The sequence below is a fragment of the Sciurus carolinensis genome, chromosome X, assembly GCF_902686445.1.
Source record: "Sciurus carolinensis chromosome X, mSciCar1.2, whole genome shotgun sequence".
NCBI classification, from domain to species: Eukaryota; Metazoa; Chordata; class Mammalia; order Rodentia; family Sciuridae; genus Sciurus; species Sciurus carolinensis.
The window spans coordinates 24,780,216-24,802,167 of NC_062232.1; the positions used below are offsets into that span (position 1 = coordinate 24,780,216).

The window sequence follows — 21,952 nt, forward strand, 5'->3', positions numbered from 1 at the left end:
CTTCCCAATGAGTTGGTTAATATGGAAATATATTCATTAGATATATGTGTATGCTCCTATGGGGAGAAAGAACTATCAATTCTATGCACTGCCATTTTAAGCTATGCCATGGCAAATGCCAAAGGCAGTTTGGTCAGGAGACACATCATTCTCTGTACATTTGCAATCACCTTGAATAGCCACAGTGATACTTGAACAAAGACGGGGGAAGGCGGGAACTTTTTGTCACAGAAGGAAACCAGCTAATACATTCAGAAAGAATGGTAGAATTAGAAAATTGCTATTATGTAATCACCAATATAATAAGTGAATTACATCAGGATCATCAGTGAATTTGAAAACCATTGAAAAGGCTGGTAAGGAACAAGAAATTCATAGGGTCTCAAAATCGTACAAAAAATAATTTTCTAATTAATTACAAAAGGGATAGGGTCATTTTACAATGGAACTATCCAGCAGACACCACCTTAACACTGTTTAGTGTTACTGATTGATAAGAACAAAGTGTTATTTTATCCCTTCAGATGAGATACAGTGGAAGGTACTCAGCATCACCTTTATGGTCCTTTTGCAAAAATAATTTCTTAACCTAAATCTAATCATAAGGAAACAACTAGAAAAATCCATGAAACAAAAAAATATAAAAAATAAAAATACTAGATTACTCAAGACTCAATCAAGTACAGGGACATAGAAAGCAAATGCAAGACAAAACCTTGAACTGGATCCTGGAAGAAAACAGCCAGTTATAAGGACTATACTTATAGTATTAGTAAATTGATGCTAAATTGGTGTGTGATGGTAGCATAGCAGTTATGTAGAAGATCCCTTAAGAAAAGGATATATTGTTGTACCAGGTGCAGTGGTGCACACCTGTAATCCCAGGGACTTGGGAGGCTGAGGCAGGATAATTTTGAGTTCGAAGCCAGCCTCAGCAACTTAGTGAGACCCTAAGTAACTTAGCCAGACCCCATCTCAAAATAAAAACTAAAATGGGCTGAGGATGTGGTTTCAATGCTTAAGCACCCCTAGGTTCAAGCCTTGGTTTAAAAAAAAAAAAAAAATATATATATATATATATATAAGCATTATTGGGGTGTAATTTGTGACAGTGAAGGGTAAAATGTGTTTGTGTGTTCTTACACATGGAAAGAACTGGGAGGGTGGAGATTGTAAATTGGTCAAAAAATTAACCTTAGTTTATACCAATATACTGAATATATTGGTGTTTGTTATACTATTTTGTCAATTCTTCTTTTTGCTTGAAATGTTTCCAAAATAAGTTACTGACTAGAAACCATTGTTTCTCTCATGTCAGTCCTTCACGTTGGAGGGTAAGGCAGGAGGATGGGTAAGAGGAAGAGGAACCAGTATTAATGTCGATGGTATAAAATGTGAAAAGCTCCTCAGGATTGGTTTTCTCAAAGAACACAAACCAAACACAAAATTGATTTCCTCTCTGTCCTCCCCCTGGTTTCTAAAGTATTCCCTCGTATTATCCAGATGTGCTTTTCTGAGATCCTAATTGTGACTCTCCAACCATGAAAGTGTGCTGAAGAGTTCCCATGTCTACAGAATTTTTTTCTTGTTTAAAGTAAGGATTGAGAGGTCAAGAGTTGTCTTTGTGAGACAACAAGTAAAAGGCTTCCCAGAACTGCTGTCTTGGGTAAAAACATCAAGTATTTTATTTAAAGTTCTAAGATAATGAATGGGTTGGAGGCCAGCAGTCACTGCTCTAAATATTAATCAGGACTCTGAATCACCCATTAAAGATAAAATCAGCTCAAACAATAACACATGGTGATTATCCACTCTTCATTTACATGTTCAAGGACAACTGTCCTGACCTCAGGCTCTGCACTCCACCTGACTAATAAACCAATTAACACCCTGGCCCCAGGGGACAAGAGCACAATTTTAAATCTATGCAAATCCCTCAGCATATTCAATATTATTATTATGTTACAGAGTTTTATTTAACAGAAAAGTTTTACATATAGATAGCAAAATAAATAAATCTATCTATTGATATCAATATACTTTCTCAAGTATGGAGCAAGTCGTTATGCAAAAGTATAAGATATAAAGTTAACTCTCTCATTACTGCTTCCTGCAATTGTTTAAAATCCAGTTTGGATTAAAAAAATAATGCAGATTGAGAATAAGCACAGTAACACTAAAGCATGAGGAAATTTTAGGGGTGATAGAAATGTTTGTCTTGATTGTAGTGATGACATGACCATATGTATTTGTCTAAACTCATAAAAATGAATACCAAACAGAGTAAATTTTACTTCATGTAAATAAAACGTAGTTTTGAAAGAGGCAAGATTTTAAATTTTTAAATATTTCATCAAATGCCAAATAAAAACAAAACAAAGCCCCCTGGCTGTTAAGTGAGGAAATTATGATATGCTAAGGACCTTGGATAAACAGACAAGATTATCCAAGGAGGGGATATCTTAAATAATCTTTGTAGAAAGAACTTTCCATTCAAATAAACAAACAAAATTCAAGCGATAAACACAGAATAATTAAGATGGTAAAAGTTGAACTCATATTTTCTTGTTTCCATGATTTGGGGGTAGGTTTTATTGTGAGCGAGAATTGATGGTGAACTAATAAAAGGGAGTCCAAAATACTCATCCACCTAAACATATGCCCCTCAAAAAAGTTATTTTTTTTCCATTAGCACCTCTACCTCAACTTTTCCAGAAAAGAAAGAAAGGTTGGGGAAGGAAGGAATGATCTGTTCATCATGATGAAGCGCTTCATTCATTCATTCTATTATGGCTTGGATGTGAGGTGTTCTCCAGGAGCTCATGTGTGAGACAGTGCAAGAAGGTTCAGAGGATAAATGATTGGGTTATGGGAGTCTTAACCCAATCAGTGAACTGATCCCCTGATAGGGATTCACTGAGTGGTAACTGGAGTGGTAGGGTATGGCTGGAGGAGGTGGGAATTGGAGCATGGCTATGGGGGTATATATCTGTATCTGACAAGTGGAGTCTCTCTCTCTGCTTCCTGATCACCATGTGAGCTGCTTCCCTCTGCTACCCTCTCCCACCATGATGTTCAGCCTCACTTTGAGCCTGGAGAAATGGAGCTGGCCTTCTATGAACTAAGAAGTTTGAAACTGTGAGCCCTCAAATAAACCTTTCTTCCTCTACAATTTTTCTGGTCAGATCTTTTAGTCACAGCAGTGAAATAGCTGACTAAAACACATTTGTTCATTCATTCATTCATTCATTCCCAGAGCTGGGGATGGAACCCAGGGCCCTCAAGAAAGCTCCCAAGGTAACACCAAGTCATACCCCCAGTCCAAAGAAGTGCTACTATAGAGTACTAAAGAGGGGAAAGGAAAGGGAAGGAAAATGAGATTGATCAAATTATGTTCCATGCATGAAGATGGCATAATGAGTCCCGCTATTATGTATAATCATAATGTACCAATTAAATAAATTTTAAAAAAGAGGGGAAACGGAATGACATGTGCTTTTCCTTAGCCTATGAATGAAACATGTTAATTACAACTCAAAACTGTCTTCAAAACACTGGTAAAGAAAATAACATCTGCGGGCTGGGGAGATAGCTCGGTCGATAGAGTGCTTGCCTTGCAAGCACAAGGTCGTGGGTTTGATCCCCAGCACTGCAAAAAATAATAAAAATAAATAAAAATAGCGTTTGCTCCACATTGAGAAGTTAACCCAAGCACCCATAGTTTGATTAGTGAACAAAAAGCCAAAGGAAACTTAAGAAAAGTAGAATTTTTAGGAGTTATTTTAAGGACTGAAAATATAAAATGTGATCGATCAGCCTGGGAAATGCTGTCTAACCAGTTAAAGTATTCTGGCATGGCATATTAACATTTGTAGAGAAACAGAATCTCAAGAGCCTCAAATCGAATCCACAGATGTTTGGTTATAGATAAAAAGATAAAAAAGAACTGTTAATCTTGGCAGGATATTCTCTTGTTACAATACACTTTAGATAATCAGATCTAACATTCAGTGAGCAGCTACTATGTGCCTACCACAGCTCTAGGTGCTTTAAATCTATTGGTTCATTTAATCCCCATAATCACACCAAGAGTTCAGAGGTCAGGAAGTTATAACCACACATCTAGACAACAGCAGAGCTGGGATTTGGAACCAGATGGTCAGATTTCAGGGCCTATGTGCATAACCACTCTGCCATTCACTACTCTAGATATTCTAGAATTACTTATTACTTATATATGAGATACACACACACACACACACACACACATTTGTTCTCAACAGCTGAGGTTGTAATTTATTCTCATTTCCATATCATTTGATATTACAGCAACTGTGCACAGATAATAATCATTTTGACATAGGAATAGGAAAATTCAGAAGACATAAAAAAGCAACATATTCATTTTGAATGCATGAATACAACAGGAGGCAGAAAACAGATGTAGAATAAACAGATTTTGACACTCACGCTCTTGTAGGTAAAGCATATTAAATGTAAAGTTGGTATGCTTGATTCTATCTAAATAATAAAGTCCTTAAAATGTTTACAGAAGAAAATACTAGAGACTATCATGGTGAAATGGGGAGTATCTCTTAGGCACTGCCAAATCCCGTTTGCTGATATAGGACTCTTTCTAGAGTCACTTAAACCTATAAAAACTTTCCCACCTAAAAGTATTATTTGGTTATATTTGAAAACAGACTAGGCACCTGCAATTGGGATTAAAATATTTTAAATAAAGGCGTGAGTGTGTTTGGGGCAGGGATGCTCATTTACCCTTGTGGTCCTATTACAATCTAAAATGTAGATGAGAGATCATATTAATACATCAATACTTTATTAGTTCAGTTTAGAACCTGAACTGGTTAAAGTCACAACTTGGTATAACTGTGTGATGTAAAATGTCAGTCCTGCTTCTCTGGCCCTCATTTTCTCATCTATAAAAGGAGTGATGGGAACAATTCCCAAGGTTCCTTCTGACAAACTTGTGACTCATCTCCACAGCAGGCTTGGCCTTACTAAGGTCATAAAGATCAATCTACTCTCTCAACAATACTGTTTCCACAGAATATGAAAGAGGAACAACCTGATCACACATTCATTGAAGCTATATTTCTAAAACAAACTAGTTTCAAAACTTTACTTCTAGCTCGGAGCAGTGGTGCACACTTGTAACCCCAGTGACTCATGAGGCTGAGGCGGGAGGATCGCAGGTTTGAGGCCAGTCTTGGCAACTTAGTGAGACCCACTCTCAAAATAAGAAGTAAACAAGGATTGTGGATGTAGCTCAGTGGTTGAGTGCCTCAAGGTTCAATTCCCAGTAACACAGGAAAAAAATAAAATAGAAGACCATCCAGAGAGCGTGGGACAAGAAAACACACCTTTCTTTCTGCTACTAGCAGGCTCTTGTCTGAATCTGAACCATCCTGGAAAAAAAGTAAGTTTTCCAGTTGGTGACAAGAAACAAAGGAAATAAAAGAACTATCGTCTGTAAGAGAAACAAATCCTTTACTGCCCTTTCTTTTGGCTAGTAAAAGTAGCAACCTTTTTGAGCACAAGTTTGCAGAAGGAGCCAGCCTGGTTCCATTCCCAAGGTCTTAGACTTCAAACAGAGGGCAAAGGGCATTTTCACTGCTGTTATCTTTCCCTACAGCAAACATTGTATTTTCATGCCCTTTGCGTAATGAAAGGCAAGGTGACCGCTGGAGCACCTGGCTGAGGAAAAAGCATACCAGGGCCAGGAAGTGGATTCTGAAGTCAGCATTCACAATGGAGTCATTCAATCTGTGAATTACTCTAAGTTGAGAGGATTCCCCAATTCTAAGTCATGTAAACCCAGACACCTGGCTCTATCCTACTAGAAATATCCAATTGGCCAATACTTTGAATTTATTTCTCTTTTCCCCCCAACTCCGCTTATCTCTTCCATGTCCTCTGTTTTGTTATGGCATTTCTTGTTCTGCTCGGAACCTAGGAGAAATGTTTATTATTTCACCTTAGGAGGTTGGGAGGCAAAAGTATCAAGAAGTATATATTTGGGAATGAGGTGACAAATATGGGGGTGAGCATATTGAATAATGAATCAAACTCTTCCACCAGCTGAGGGGCTGTAAGGACACAGATTAATTGTTCAAACAACATATTAAAACACACACACACACACACACACACACACTCAAAAGTCAGTCTTTTCTATTCTCCTCAAACGACTGGTCATAGATTAAATGGAAGAATTCACTTGAACAAAGGTAAAGCTTTGTTGATAGCAATAGTAATAATATACCACCCTAAGATTCCATCTCACCCCAATTAGAATGGCGATTATCAAGAATACAAGCAACAACAGGTGTTGGCGAGGATGTGGGGAGAAAGGTACACTCTTACATTGCTGGTGGGGCTGCAAATTAGTGCAGCCACTCTGGAAAGCAGTATGGTGACTCCTTAGAAAACTTGGAATGGAACCACCATTTGACCCAGCTATCCCACTCCTTGGCCTATACCCAAAGGACTTAAAATCAGCATATTACAGAGATACAGCCACATCAATGTTCATAGCTGCTCAATTCACATAGCCAGACTGTGGAACCAACCTAGATGCCCTTCAGTTGGTGAATGGATAAAGAAACTGTGGCATATATATACAATGGAATATTACTCAGCCATAAAGAATGATAAAATTATGGCATTTGCAGGCAAATGGACGAAATTGGAGAATATCATGCTAAGTGAGATAAGCCAATCTCAAAAAACCAAAGGAAGAATGATCTCGCTGATAAGTGGATGATGATACATAATGGGGCGTGGGAGGGGTTAGTTTTAGGGTTAGAGTGAGGGTTAGGGAGGGGCGCAAGAATGGGGGAAGGAAGGACTGTATAGAGGGAAAAGAGGGATGGGAGGGGTGGGGGGAAGGGAAAAAATAACAGAATGAATCAACCAACATTACCCTATGTAAATTTATGATTACACAAATGGTATGCCTTTACTCTATGTACAAACAGAGAAACAACATGTATCCCATTTGTTTACAATAAAAAAAATAGTAACAATATAATTTATAATCACAGTATATACAAATGGCAGGAGATAACTGTTTCATGGTAGTAAGAGCAGGGTTTCAAGGTAGTAGTCATGGATCCAGAGTAGGAAAGAAGGTTAAATAGAGAAGTTATTATTTTTTGAGTGGACTATGAAAAGAAACTGCAGATTTTTTAAGGATGACATCACATGGTAAACACTTTTCTGTGAAAAACTAAGAGGGCAGGTGATAAGACCAATATAAGAGGCTAGAGTGTGGTGTGGAGGCTTGCTAGATAAACAGTACAATTACATGCATGTGTGATGAGAAGGCCTGGAAACAATGTAAGAGTGGCAATTAACAGGAACCAAACAAAAGATGTTTTCCTTCCTAAAAAATTCTAAAAAGGCCAGTGGTGCACACCTGCAATCCCAGCTACTGGGATTGCTGAGGCAGGAGGATCGCAAGTTCAAATCCAACTCAGCAACTCAGCGAGGCCCTCAGCAACTTAGCAAGGCCCTGTCTCAAAAGAAAAAATAAAAAGGGCTAGGGATGTAACTTGGCTGTAAAGTGCCCCTGGATTCAATCCCCAGTACTAAAAAATAATAGTGACAAAATAATTTCAAAAGGTAATGCTTTCCTAAAATGTTTTTCTAATGATAAATGTTCCAAAAAGAAAAGTTCAGAAAATACAAAATAGTAGGGAGAAAATGAAAAGCCACCTGTTACTGCTGTTCATCTCTTGACTGATTTCTCTCCAGTCTCACAAAACATGCTTCCAAGAGCTTGCAGACTGGTTAGCCAGGAGGCATTCAGTAAACATGCAAGGATAGACTCAGTTCCAAGTCCTGACAGAGAAGCAAGTTGCTATTGCAGACACAGGGGAATAACCAAACAAGAGATATGGAGGGAGGGAAGAAGGCAGGCATCCAGCAAAGGGAGGCAGCAGAGGTGAAACAGACTGGTCTCCTCTTCAGAGGGGCAACACAGGGAAAATAGAACTTCAGTCTAGCAGTTAGCCCCTTATCTGACAACCAAGGACAGAGGCTGCAGTGACAGTGGCTGTCTGATGAATCAGTACAGTGGGGTGATGGGATGCAAAGGCTCCCAGCAGGCCCTTAATACAGCCCAGTTCTCTGCAGCAGGGACTATCACTCAATAGGAAAGCTGGCAATGTTTTATGTTGTGATCTTTACCCTTAAGCCAAGACATAATACACACATATATGTACATATATGTAGATATGAAGATTGTGTGTGTTTCACAACTGGAACTCAAGAAAATAACTGAAATTTGATTAAAGAGAAAACAAAGATTAGGGGGAAACACATCACTACCAGTTGTACAATTGGATTTAAAAAACAAAATGAATCTATATTACTGTGGCCAATAAAATTCATTATAGGAAAGTTATCGTGTCTACATTCTGCAGTCAAAATATTAACACAGCAACAGGTAAAAAAAAATCTAGAAATCTAGATAGTGATAGTGCATTCACATTTGGGAAAGGTTGGGTATGAGGTGATACATTTATTTCTGCATGTCTCTTTTACATTTATAGCTAATTTGCCATCATTTTGGTAAGATTCCAAACAATATATCCTATTCTACATAAGTGGGTTTACTTTGTGTGCATTCAATTTGTCTAATTAACTATTAAATAAATACTCAAACTGCTCTAAACATCTAAATAAATATTCACAGGATCAGTTGGGTGTGGTGGTAAACACCTATAATCCCAGTAACTCAGGAGGCTGAGGCAGGAGGATCACCAAGTTCAAGGCCAGCCTCAGCAACTTAGTAAGCCCTTAAGCAACTTAGCAAAACCCCATTGTCCCCCCCGCAAAACAGGAGGGGGTGCTGGCGATATGGCTGAGTGGTTAAGTACCCCTAAATACAATCCCAAGAACCAAAAATTTAAAAATCACAGGGTTCTGGACAGAGAACTGCCTATGGTTTCATTCCATTCTGTGATAGCTCTTACAGCTAGTTCCATTTTGTAAATCTTAGCCATTGTCAATGGAATTAGAATGGACTGAGAAACTGCATATAAGAAAAACAGCTCCTTGCATCAAAACAACAACATCTGAGTACTGTGAATAATATGGTCCTGCAAATACTTTACTCCTTTAATGTTGATGACATAACAATTAGAAACAACTTTTGAAGAAAAACCATCTGGTGATGCATATCAAAAGCCACAAAAATATTTTTATCTTTTAGTCTGGTAATCAAACTCTTGGAGAATATATCCTAAGGGAAAAACTCCAAAGAAAAGAGTTAAATGCACAAAGATGTTCACCATACCTACCTACCTTACTAAAACCAGGAATAACCTGAATTAGAGGGGCACTCAGGTGGGAAGAAGGAAGTGTTTCTGGGATACCAATTATGGTATGGAAAAGGTGAGACAGAGAAAAGGCAATGGGGCAGGATAAGACAGAATATAAACAAAACTGGACACGTATTGAACCAGTGACAGATGTTGGCAAGAGTACAAAGCTCAGATCGTAATTATAAAACTATAGCGCCGGGCATGGTAGCGCATGCCTGTAATCCCAGCGGCTTGGGGGGGCTGAGGCACAAGGATTGCGAATTCAAGGCCAGCCTCAGCAATTTAGCAAGGCCCTGTCTGAAAACATAAAATGGGGTGGGGATGTGGCTCACTGTTTAAGTACCCCCGAGTTCGATACCTGGTATCAGAAAAAAGAAAAAAAAAAAAAGAGTATAGGGTGGAAGCCCCTGGGTGCCATATCCAGTATGAACACCACCCCTACTTAGAAAAAAAAAAAAGACTATTGGGAGCCATCATAAAGACCTTGAAATAGAGGGGAACCTCAAAGCTACAAAGAGGTTTTCTTGAAAAAATGCTGTGTTAACTCTTTCCCAACAGCTATTGAAAAGGAGGCTATTATGACAGAATTGAGGGAAAAACTGAGAGACTAAAAGACTCACCTACAAAGGCTATTTTCTTATTTTGAAAGGATTTCTATGGCCAGAGATTTCTTTCTACGCTCACTGAACCACTGAAGACTCTCTTCTCTCCCAGCACCTTAGTAACAGTGGTGGCCCTGCTGCCAATGGCAATTTCTTTTCCTTCCTCTGCACTGTATTCATGCCTCAAACCCAGAGTCCCAGAAGCCACTTCCTACCAAAATTTCACAAATCCCAAACCTGTACCTACCTGTCTACAAAAGAGCCAATGTGAGAAATTCAAATTTGATCATGTTTTTAAAATTGACTTCTAAAATAACAAAAGAATAAATATGTAATTTAGAAGGTGAATAACTTACAAATTGAAAGCAGCTCCTGACACTCGGCTCAATGTTACTGCCCCCAAAGGATGCAACTTCACCCAACTGTCTTGGGATTTGGATAGAATCATGCAGAAGGAGGCCCAGCCTGCGCTGGTCACAAAATCCTGTTGAACTTGCCACTTGCTTGAAAAGGTCTATAAAGGAAGAGGACAATTGCAACAATGAAACCTAATGTCCAATGCAATTTCAGTGTCAACTCTCAAGAGTAGTCAATATTCCCACAGAGGATTTACTTCTAATTTATGCTAATATGGATATTTTTATAGTCTAAATTAATCATGACTATATACATGTGAAGGATGACAACTTTTAAATCAACTACAGCCTTGTAAGAAATGCAAGTTTACATGTGATCTTAATACCTGAATTGTTCCTAAGGCAAAACACAATCCTTTGGGTAATATTATATATACATTAAAAAGGATATAACCACTATAATAAAGTTTTTAGCATTAAGAACCCTATGACCATGCACAGTGACACATGCCTGTAATCCCAGCTACACAGGAGGATTTTAAGTTCAAAGTTAGCCTGGGAAACTTAGTGAGACTCTGTCTCAAGATAAGAAAAGGTTGGGGACATAGCTCAGTTGTAGAGTGCTTGTTTAGTGTGCATAAGGCCCTGGAATCAATTTTTAGTATGGACAAAAAAGGAAAAAAAAACTGGCAAAGCATCATCTTCTTTAAACATCAGAGATTCAAAAATGTAGCAAAATTGGGACCTCTTTATGTAGTTAAAAGATCATTGAGTTTCTAGTCCATCATGTATGTGTTGGAACCTTATAGTTAGCTCATATCCTGCTCTAGTGTCAATGATTTAATGTTAATCTTTTTGATTGAAAAGTGATGTTCCCTCAAAGGCAGGGAACATGTTAGTCAACTAACTGTGTGCCAGAAGCTTCTAGAATAGAAGAGGAATACCATGTGGAAGCTGATGCCCAATACATGTGGCTGAAAAAATGGATGAATATATCAAAGACTAATAAATATGTTTTGTTTTCATAAACAAAAGCATACCTTATATTCACATAGAAGATGCCAATTAAAAAAAAACTAAGAAAGCTTTTTGTACCCATAAGCACACTCTATGGAATTAAATATTTTAACAAGACAGCTAAAATGGCAATAATAAAATTGAGATCACATGCACAGCTTTTGACCAACTCTCCAAAGCATATACATTTTTCTGCAAAGCGACAAATTATTTTCAAATATCTCACTTTGAAGGTTAATATTTTTTTCCACCAATCTCAAAATATGTTCTCTGTTAATAGTTATATGAAACAGAAGCTCAAAGCTCCTTTGATAATTAAATTTAGCATGAACAATGTGTTGGTACCATGCCATGGATAAAGTCAGAATATAAATTAACATAACTAGGCATGGTGGTATATGCCCATGGTCCCAGCTACTAGGGATGCTAAGGCAGGAAGATCACTTGAACCTAGGAGTTCCAGGCTAGCCTGGGTAACACACCAAGACCCCCAACTCCTAAAACTAAAACAAAACCAAAAACACCTTACAATAAGTAGCTACAATATTTAAAGGCAGCAAGCCCATGGAAACACTGTTTTATCCAAAACAATCCTTAAAGGGTTAACAGAAGCTGTTCAGTTGTTTTCACTTACTTATTTATTTATTTTGGGTCTCAGGATGAGAAAACTCAAGTAGAAACTACATAAAAGTGAAATTTGAAACAGTTTGTGTATTTTGATGAGAAATGAGTACAAGGACACAGAGTGGCTATGGAGGAATTCAATCTTTTTTGTCTCCTGCCTGTCCTTAAGCTCAGCACATCTCATCCACGTGTGGCTAGGCCTTACGGGAAAAGGCAGAAGACAAGATAGGCTGGGTTTGTTTAATGTTCCTCCTGAAAAGACTTCTTACAAGTATTTAAAGGGGAAAAACAAGTACAGTCCTTTATAATAATAATGGATGGTCACTTGGTCATCTAAACCACTCCTCTAGCATTTGCTTTTAATTTAGATTTACACTTTTCAAAGCAAAAGAACCCAATGGCTAATCAAAAGAAAATTCTGTAAGGTGGTATTTACTCTTTAAGAAATAGCAAGCTATCTGTCTCTGGAACAATAAAATGTTAGTCACGTCACTGAATTGGATGTGTCAGTACAACTTGCAGTAAGATGATTATAAAATAAACAATGTTGCTTGAGCACAAATGCCAGATAGTATTCTTTAAATAAGGATCCAAAGACGAGGCAAGTGCAGGGATTAAACTTTCACATTTATTTTTCTGACTTACACAAAGGGTTAGGAAATCAGACTTTATCCCCTAGGAACTCGTGTTTCATTCAGGCACAGTCAATGTAATGTAAAATAATACTCGGCCTGGAGAAGCTAATCCTCATTCTCTATTTAAATACCTGCAATTTAATGTTTGACAGGGAACGGCACAAACCAAATTTTATGACATGCTAAAAGCAGTTCTACATCTTACATGAGGAACCTGCTGTCAAATAAGAATAGTATGTCATTTCCCATCTAGAACTAGGGTAATTAGCCAATATCAATAAAAGAATACAGAGTTAATATACATGACTTACATCTGTACTTGTCTTCCAAATGTGCTTTACACAGAGAAATGATGCCAGTTTTAAAAGACAGGACACGGATCCTCCCTGTTCGTCCCCTATTATGAAGAATCAAACCAGAGAACAATTACTGACACTTTACTAGAGGGTAGAAAGTTCTAGTTATTTTAAAAAAAAAAAAAAAGCCCTGTTATGGAAACTCTACTGACCAATGGTCTACTGAGATTGTTGTTTTAAAAAAATTAAGAACTTTTCTGAGTTCATTATCTATTTGCTCACAACCCAAAATTCAATGGAAATTTTATCTACTAAATTATTTACCAAGTTTTTAATTTCTAAAGCCTTATTTGAATTGCTAGAGTAGCTCTGCAAAAGATAGGAAAAAAAATATCAATCTATTCACCTATGGAGAGACTACTTTGGATTAAATGGAAGAATTACCACTATGTATTAAACTATGTTGGTTACTGAAGCAAATTACCTACTTTGGTTACTAAAGACAAAAAATTACCAGCAACTAACTTCTCTGCTCTCTTCAACACTCTCAAATTTTCATCAAATTGCTCCTTGTAAAGAATATTAATCATTACAGGCCACATGACACATAAAATATGAATGTTTATCCCCAAATAAATGTGACACACTCTATTAGCATTCAAATATGTACTCTATAAGAGCTTTCATTTTATATCAAGAGAGCTGAAATAAAGCTGGGCACAGTGGTGCATGTCTGTAATTCCATCCACTCAGGAGGCTAAGAAGGAAGATTGAAAGTTCAAGATCAGCCTTGGCAACTTAGTGAGACCTTGTTTCAAAAATAAAATAAAAATATGGTTGGGGATATAGCTTAGTGGTAGAGTCTAGTATATACAACGCCCTGGGTTCCATTCCAGCACCATATTTTTTTTAAAAAAAAGGAAGAAAGAAAGAAAAGAAACCTGAAATAAAGCATTATACATATCAAATTTATTAACAAGCTTATTTTATCTTTGGGAAAAAATGAAAATATTTTCATTTTATAGGAAATGTCTTTCAATAATTTTTCAGCTTCCTATTTTATTATAGAAAGCAAACATAACTCAGATATTAGTATTTTTGGTGGCCAATATATTCAACTTTCAACAAGTACAATTTATTAAATCCCTTAGTAAAGAGATATAGTGGACCCTAATGTATTAATAAAATTCCTATCGCTGGAAGATTTTCTTATCTTTTTCTATCTTAATAACAGGCAAATCAAGTTTAGCAAATAAACTTGGTACAGTTAAAATTATCAAAAAAATAAGTATCCCCAAATAATTTTCAGGGAGGTAGAATAAAAGTCCTATTTAAAATCCATTCAAAAAAAAATAAAATAAAATCCATTCATGTCATCTGCCAAGGAAAGGGTGTCAAAATATATTTGAGGGAAGACTCGAATACAAACCCTCATCAAAATAAATGTAAATGTAATCCACAATTGAAATTCAACATGTTCAAGGATTTAGTAGATAATTATGAACCAAATAGCTAGGTGGCCCTGAAATTTAAAAAGTCACACCTTATCAAAGTAACAAAGAAAAGAGTATAAGTTTTAATGAAAGAAGTGGTAGAAGTCTTCAAAAAAAGCAAAAGGCAGAGTGGTTGATGAGCGTCTCCTTTCAATAAAACCTTCCTAGATTTTCAAATAGGATTATATTCTGGATGATGTATGAAATGAGACACATAATAATTTTGAGGTCTAAGAAGAATTCAATGAAAATCAAGACCAATTCCTTCTGCTTTCCTTCCTCGATTGTCTTCATTAAACTAAAGACAGATATTAGAACTGGAGATACCTCCTGCACACAATCCAAAACAAATAACTGCTCTCTGAGAGTGATGAATGGGGGTACCAAGCTAAGACTTTGTAAAAGCTCAATAAAATACAAAACAAAAATCTACCTCAGTTTGAGGGGGTGAGTTTGTAGCATTAAAGGTTTATTTTCATTCAGTTTGGCTCCTCAATTCATAATCTGCAAAATTTTCCTAGGTGTTAGCTGAGACAATTCTGATCTGATGACAGGTATACCAGTATCTCCAGGAACACAATCATTTCTGTCAGTGAGAGGGACTAACCCCAAAGTGGATGGAGGATTCCAAAATATATTGGTGAGAAAGGAAAAGAACTAATGGATATACGATGACTCATTCTACTATTTGAAACCTGAGTATCTCAGTGTTTTATTTTCTAATCTGAGAGCAATCTACATTCTGGCTCTTACTTCCTAGCTTATCAAAATATTTTTTTCCAGTCATATAAAGGCAGAAATAACTAACACAGAGACAACATTAGGTCCACAGCTTCTGGGACCTTATTATAATACTAATTATACTGTCACCACTGTGTAAGCTAGGTCTCCTGTGACACAGCCCCCCAAAAAACTTGCCATACGTACGTATCATAAACATTCAGCAGCCAGTTGAGACACATATCCACGCAGAGAGGGACGTTGACCAAATTGTTGTGCTCTTGCTCCAGGCGATCATAAATGGTGGTCAAACAATTAATGATCTGCAGGATATCCATGGGCTGGTCATTTTGCTTGAGGTTGTGCTGGTCCAAAGCATCGCACGCAGCTGACAAGCTCAAGAGATCCACTGCAAAAAACATAAAATTGGAGATGATTCAAAGCATAAAATGTTTCTTTTACGATTCTTCCTTTTCCCTCGAGAATCCTGGTCAAGATGATATCCTTTAGTAAACAGCAGACCTGAACTCCACACTCTTTAAAGGTGTTCTGTTTTCATCCTTCAACTCTAAGTTGGTGCATTCAGGATCTGAGTTTGTTCTCAACCCTCACTGGCATTGGGTGAAGATGTGGGCAAAGAGATAATTCCCTTCCCTGCACCATAGGGGGTTATTTGAGAGCCAAGGGGACCTAGCCTTTTCTATGTGCCAACAGAGCCATTTCCACCTGAATAAGCAAAAACAATGTTATACTAGAGATTTTGAAAGAGATCCTGATGATACTTTCTTGTGATAGTATTAGAAGAGGTCAGTTAGATTAATCTGTATGGTTAAGGTTGTGTAAACTCTATTTCTAGCTATACATTTATAATCATTAAGCATTTCTCTCCTTGAAATAGCAGTCATCTCAGCATCTCCCTGCTCCCTGAACATCAAGTCAAAAAATAATCAACTTCACTAACATTTTCTATAAGCAAACTAAAGGAACTGCATGTTCTATCCAGTTTTCAGGCCTAAGGCACATTTATTTCTCCTTTCACCTTCAAACTATATTTCACAACATACTTTTCAAGTTCTCTAAGAGCCTTCTAAGGTAAGGTGCGGGGGGTTTCCCTTGATCTGAGGTAATATTTAATCATATGATGAAAGACAAAAAATTTTGCATAAGTGAAACTTCAACCGTGTCCAACATCAGCAAATCACAAGCTTTATTCCCAAGTGCCATAAAAAAAAAAAAAGATGCTTCTTTCTAAAGCCAATTTATTAGCCAAAGTGGAAATACAACAACATTGCTATTTTATACCCCCTAAACACCTAAGCTCTGGTCAAAATTCTCAGTCCTTTGAGACAAAGAATCAATAATAATTAAGTACACCTCTCAGACATCTAAGGGTAAGGGGCACTGCAATTAACAATGCAACTTCAGATAAACACAGGTCATTCTAGTCAGTAAACAGCTTTCCCAATAATGAAGAAATGCAAATTTAGGAGTATATCATGTATTTTACCAGTTACTTGTGCCCACTTCTAATTAAATACTAAGAAAAAAACCCAAAAACAGTGGTTAATACTTATGTAGCAGTACACATTTTTCTCTTTTGAGAATGGAAAATAAAAAACTCTAGAGTTTTCCTGGAAGCATGACCTGGTGGCAGAAGCAGGAGGTATTTTTCTTTGTTTTTCACCCCCACAAGTAAAACTTTGTGTTCTCTCTTAGTGGTGCTGGGACTGAACCCCAAAACTCTGTGCTATCATGGACCATCAGTTTCCCTAAAATGTACTGGACTAGCACTCATCCTATGGAAGGAAAGGCCCTCTTCTTTTTTGTTTCTCTCTCTCTCTCTCTCTCTCTCTCTCTATTTCTTTTGGGGTGGGGGTGATGCTGGGGATGGAACCCAGGCCCTTGTACATGCTAGAAAAGTGCTCTGACACTGAGCTACACCCCAACCACTTTTGTTTTAAAATACAGTCATGTGCTGCTTAATGACAGGGATATATTCTTGTGTGTGTGTGTGTGTGTGTGTGTGTGTGTGTGTGTGTGTGTGTGTTGAGGATTAAACCTAGGGGTGCTTACCCACTGAGCTACAACCCCAGCCCTTTGTATTTTTTATTTAGAGACAGGTTCTAAGTTGCTTAGGGTCTCACTAAATTGCTGAGGCTGGTTTTGAACTTGGGATCCTCCTGAGCTGCTGGGATTACAGGTGTGAGCCACTGCGCCCAGCCAACAGGGAAACATTCTGAAAAAATTCCCATTAGGTGATTTCATTGCTGTGTGAATGTTATACAGTGTTCTTACACAAATTAAGATGACCATGACATCACTAGATGGTATAATCTTATGGGGCTACTGTCATATATGCTGTCTGTCATTGACCAAAACATCATTATACAGTGCATGACTATACTCTGAAGACCAAAAAAAAAAAAAAAGTGACCTCTTTTCATTGAATCTAAAATTGTCTAAACTGGCAGATAAGAACAACTTGGGAGACTGATCTGAGAAGGAGTAAGGTAGGAAAAAGAAGCAGGAGAATATAAGGAGGGGAAGGCCAAATAGGGACTGCATGGGTGAGTAGAGAGAGGTACAGGGACAAAAGACTGAAACTTTTCATTCTTTCTTCTGTGTGCTTGATGTTCTCAGAGGGCAAATTTTTAAGTGCAGGTCATAAGAACATTTAGAATGCAGTACGCCAGTTCCATCATTGGAAGAGAGGAATAGATTTCTTCCAAATACCCAACATGTTTCTTTATATATTAAAGGAAGCTATGGGTAGTTTGGAGTTTTTCTAATTTTTTAATATTATTTTTAGTCACTCTGCTTCAATCATACTTTGCTTTTGATCCAAGGATATAAGAATTAATAAGTGAGAACTTTTAGACTAACTTGTTTTTTAAAGAATCTAATGTACCCATGCAATAGAAACAAACAGCAAAATTGTATGAGTTTCATTTTATTGGGTCTACTCTTATCTCTGCACAGGTGAATGAGTAACACACAGAACAGAAAATCTGGAGTATAAATAGCTCCAGAGGGGAGCAAGGCAATTGCTCTGAAATAACAGGAGCAGAAGATGACACACGAGAGAAATACTATGCAGTGTGCTCTGCTAAAACCGGATGTGGTTCAACATAAGAATAATCCATCACAGAAGACTGAAGACCACATTTCCCAAAACAAACATATCAAACAGAATTTTGCTTCCATGGAACAACTTTTAAAAGACTTCTATTTAGGTATACATAGCTCATGCTATGAATGACCTGAAATGAGGTGAGAAAGCTGACAAGGAGAATTCAAATGCCACATAGTCATACACTTCCTCCTTACAATGAGCATCTGAAAGAATATACACAGTTGTGGGGCGGGCAGGGATTACTGGGGATTGAACCCAGGAGAGCTCTACCACTGAGCTACATCCCCAGCCCTTTTTATTTTTTTCTTTTGAGACAGGGTTGCCCTAAGTAGCTTAGGCTGGCCTCAAACTTGCAGTTCTCCTGCCTCCACCTCATGAGTAGCTAGTATTACACCATGTGCCACCACACCAAGCTAATGTAGAGGTTTTTGATGAAACTTTAAACATAGTAATGATTAGCAATTTTTGGAAGCCTCTATAAGCAACCAGCAGACATTTTGTGAAACCATCCTTTTTTCTCAAGCTGGAAATTTCCATTTCATATCTATCTATCTATACATACACACATGTACATCTCCCTTAGTATATTCACTAAGGGATATATTTTTGAAGTTATAAAAATATAAAAACCTAATATTATAATATGCCCTCTCTTACAAAAATATTTTAATACAAGACAATGCTACAGGCTTTGATGCCATGAAGAATAGGACTCATGCCTGATGGTTATGGGGGATAAGAAAGTGGAGAAAAGACAAAAATGACTGGCACTTCAGAATGTTCTTTGTGTAGCTGGGCACACTGGCATATGCCTGTAATCCCAGTGGCTCAGGAGGCCGAAGCAAGAGGATTGCAGCTTCAAAGCCAGCCTCAGCAATTTAGGGAGGCCCTAAGCAACTTAGCAATACCCTGTCTCAAAATAAATTTAAAAAGGGCTCGGGATGTGGTTCAGTGTGAATGAATCTGGGTTCAATTCCTGGTCCAAATTTAAAAAAAGAAAAGAATGTTCTTTGTATAGAAAAGTCAGACAATATATAGAGAGGGAGGACTTAAGCACAAGGACCCCATTAATGGTTCCTGAGGCTGAGGTTGTGCCTAATCATCCTCTCAACCTTCTAGATTCAAAGAATAATTCTAGATAATTCTATACCTTCATATGTATACCACAAATAAGGAGCTGAAGCAAGTTTTTAATAAGTTCTTTTACAGATTCTTAGACTTTCACAGCTGGAAAGCATGTTTAAAATTGTTTTACACTTGAGAAAACTGAGACCAGAGATCTGGAGACATGCTTTGGGTGTTGTAACAGGATATCCAGGTTTTCTGAACTCTCATGGAGGTACATATGGAAAGGAAGGAAGGTAGATGGCAGGAAATCTCCTCAGTGACTTTAGAGAAAAAGAAAAAGCCCTTCTACATTCCATATTAATGAAAATAATGTGAGAAAAAAGTCCCCAAAGTTGGTTAGTGTGGTGAAAAAATATCCTATAATATCTACGCAACCCCAAGCTCACAACCTGGTTTTACTCTATATTGACACACAGTAATGGTGGAAGAACTGCTATGTGTTTGCTGACTTTTCTTGACCAGGTAACAGAAGGTACTTGTGGGAAGAGGAAACCATTATTGATATCACACCATTCTTTGGCCAGCTTCCACTTAAAGATGAGGGACTTTCCAGGTAAGTCTGCACCTAAAGAAGTCAATTGTGCTGGGAGGGTTAATTGTAGGTCAGTGCGAGATCTTATGCTAATCTACAGTGCACAGTGGTCAAAGCAATGAAAAGAAGTGATTTACTGCATTGATGTGTTACCATGGGTTACAGGTTATCACCATTGTTTATTGCTAACAGTAATGAATGACCATTTTTGCCTGGTCTCGCTGAGACCCGTGAAAGCCACAGTGTTTGGGTCTGACGGCATAGGAAGGATATGCCTAGGTCACCAGCAGGATATAAGAAAGCCTAGCTGAGACAAAGCTTGTGTTTCCTGGTTTCCAAGGTGTTTTGTGCTCACATGAGTGGTTCCTGATGCAAGAGATAAAATACATCTTAATGTGTAACCCTTGCACAGAGAGGGCAACAAGAGCTTGCACGTGACCTCTCTGGATCCTATGCTGTGATATATCCTGTGACTGTGATGCATAACCTGGTTTCAGTGTTGTTGGTACACTGTATCCTGTTCCTGAAATGCAGATTTGGAAGCATTGTCATTTGGGTTCTGCGAGTCCTCTTCAGCAACTGAATTATCTTAACTACCACCATTAGTGCAGTTAGCATCAGGAGTGAGATTGTTTAGAAGACACCCCCCAACATTGCTTTTGAGTAAAAATATGACTATGGCATTAATTAGAAAGAAAAAAAAGACGATTCTGATAAAAGGGACGAAAATCAACTTCCGATGCTGGTTGTCAGACTACCCTTGATTTGAAGGGTCACAGGCCTTGAAATTGGTTACTGATTATATAACTTTCTACTAGGATAGGAAATGATAGAACCCAAATCTAAGAAGCTATGGATAAGAAGGGAATTGCAAACTGATGGAAGAGTTGATAAAAATTCAACTCCATTCTGGGTGTGGTGGTGCATGCCTGTAATCCAGGCAACTCAGTGAGGCTGAGGCAGGAGGATCACAAGTTCAAAGGCAGCCTCTGGAACTTAGAAAGGCCCTAAGCAACTTAGCAAGACTTCATCTCAAAATTTTTAAAAAGGCCGGAGATGTAGCTCAGTGGTTAAGCATCAGTGGGTTCAATCCTCAGTATCCCGCCCCCCCCCCCCCAAATTTCTTTTTTTCAATTTCTTGGTTGGTGTTGGCAAATGCTAAAGAAGTTCAGAATCTCTTTCAGTTGAGCGTCACTCTCCTCAGCCTGCAGGAGGGGTTCCAAACCAAGGGAACCTGAGCAACTATCACTTTTGACAAATGGGCTACAGCTGTGAGAACAATTATAATTAAAAAGATGATTCAAGTGGGGAACTTACAGGTGTTCCTTACTTCACCAGAATTTTTTTTTTCCATGCCAGGTCTAGTAGTTCCTGCACTGGACTATAGTTAAGGAGCCTCAAAGGCTGGTAACACACTAAAATAAGACACTATGGCTAATAGTTGGAACTTAAGTTCAAGAATTCCATGGGGATCAATGGAACCAATTATTCCTTCCCTTTACCTTGCCTAACTGGGGCTATCATAAATGTTTTGTTGACTATAGGGCAGAAGAGCCCAGTTTCTCTGTACTGATCCAACCTGGTCCCTTACCATTGGGAACAGACTAAAGGGAAACTCAAGCATAGATTATTTTTGCTACCAGCCAAATACGGACTAGGCTCAGTGGCTGAAGCCAAGGGACATATTTTGTGTTTATAGCAGGGAGGGTTTAGATTGAAATTAATGGTAAAGGAAGAAAGTTGACATTGTTGCTGAGGGAAAGAAAACCACCAAATAGGATTTTTAAAAGGGGAACTCTAACATAATATTGGTGCCTATGAAAATAATATGCTCTCTTAGCTTTGACACAGATGCCCTTGGGCTGCTAAAACCTCCTTCCCCTTTAAAAGAAGCTCCCCTGTAAAAAGAAGTCAAGTGAACAAGACAGCTGGGCACAGCGGTGCGCGCCTGTAATCCCAGCAACTCAGGGGACTGAGGCAGGAGGATCGCGAGTTCAAAGCCAGTCTCAGCAACTTAGTAACTTAGTGAGGTCCTAAGCAACTCAGTGAGACCCTGTCTCTAA

General features: G+C 37.9%; 1 protein-coding gene across 8 annotated transcripts in view; it reads right to left on the bottom strand.

The window, feature by feature from the left end:
* Window positions 1–21,952, bottom strand: part of Dmd (dystrophin) — a 2,099,091-nt gene that overhangs the window by 74,328 nt on the left and 2,002,811 nt on the right. For all 8 annotated transcript variants that reach the window (XM_047536255.1, XM_047536256.1, XM_047536254.1 and 5 more), the window contains 3 exons: window positions 15,304–15,505; window positions 12,899–12,984; window positions 10,312–10,469 (listed from right to left, as the gene is read on the bottom strand). In XM_047536255.1, the coding sequence (XP_047392211.1) occupies window positions 10,312–10,469; window positions 12,899–12,984; window positions 15,304–15,505 (446 nt within the window). The remainder of the gene's footprint in view (window positions 1–10,311; window positions 10,470–12,898; window positions 12,985–15,303; window positions 15,506–21,952) is intronic.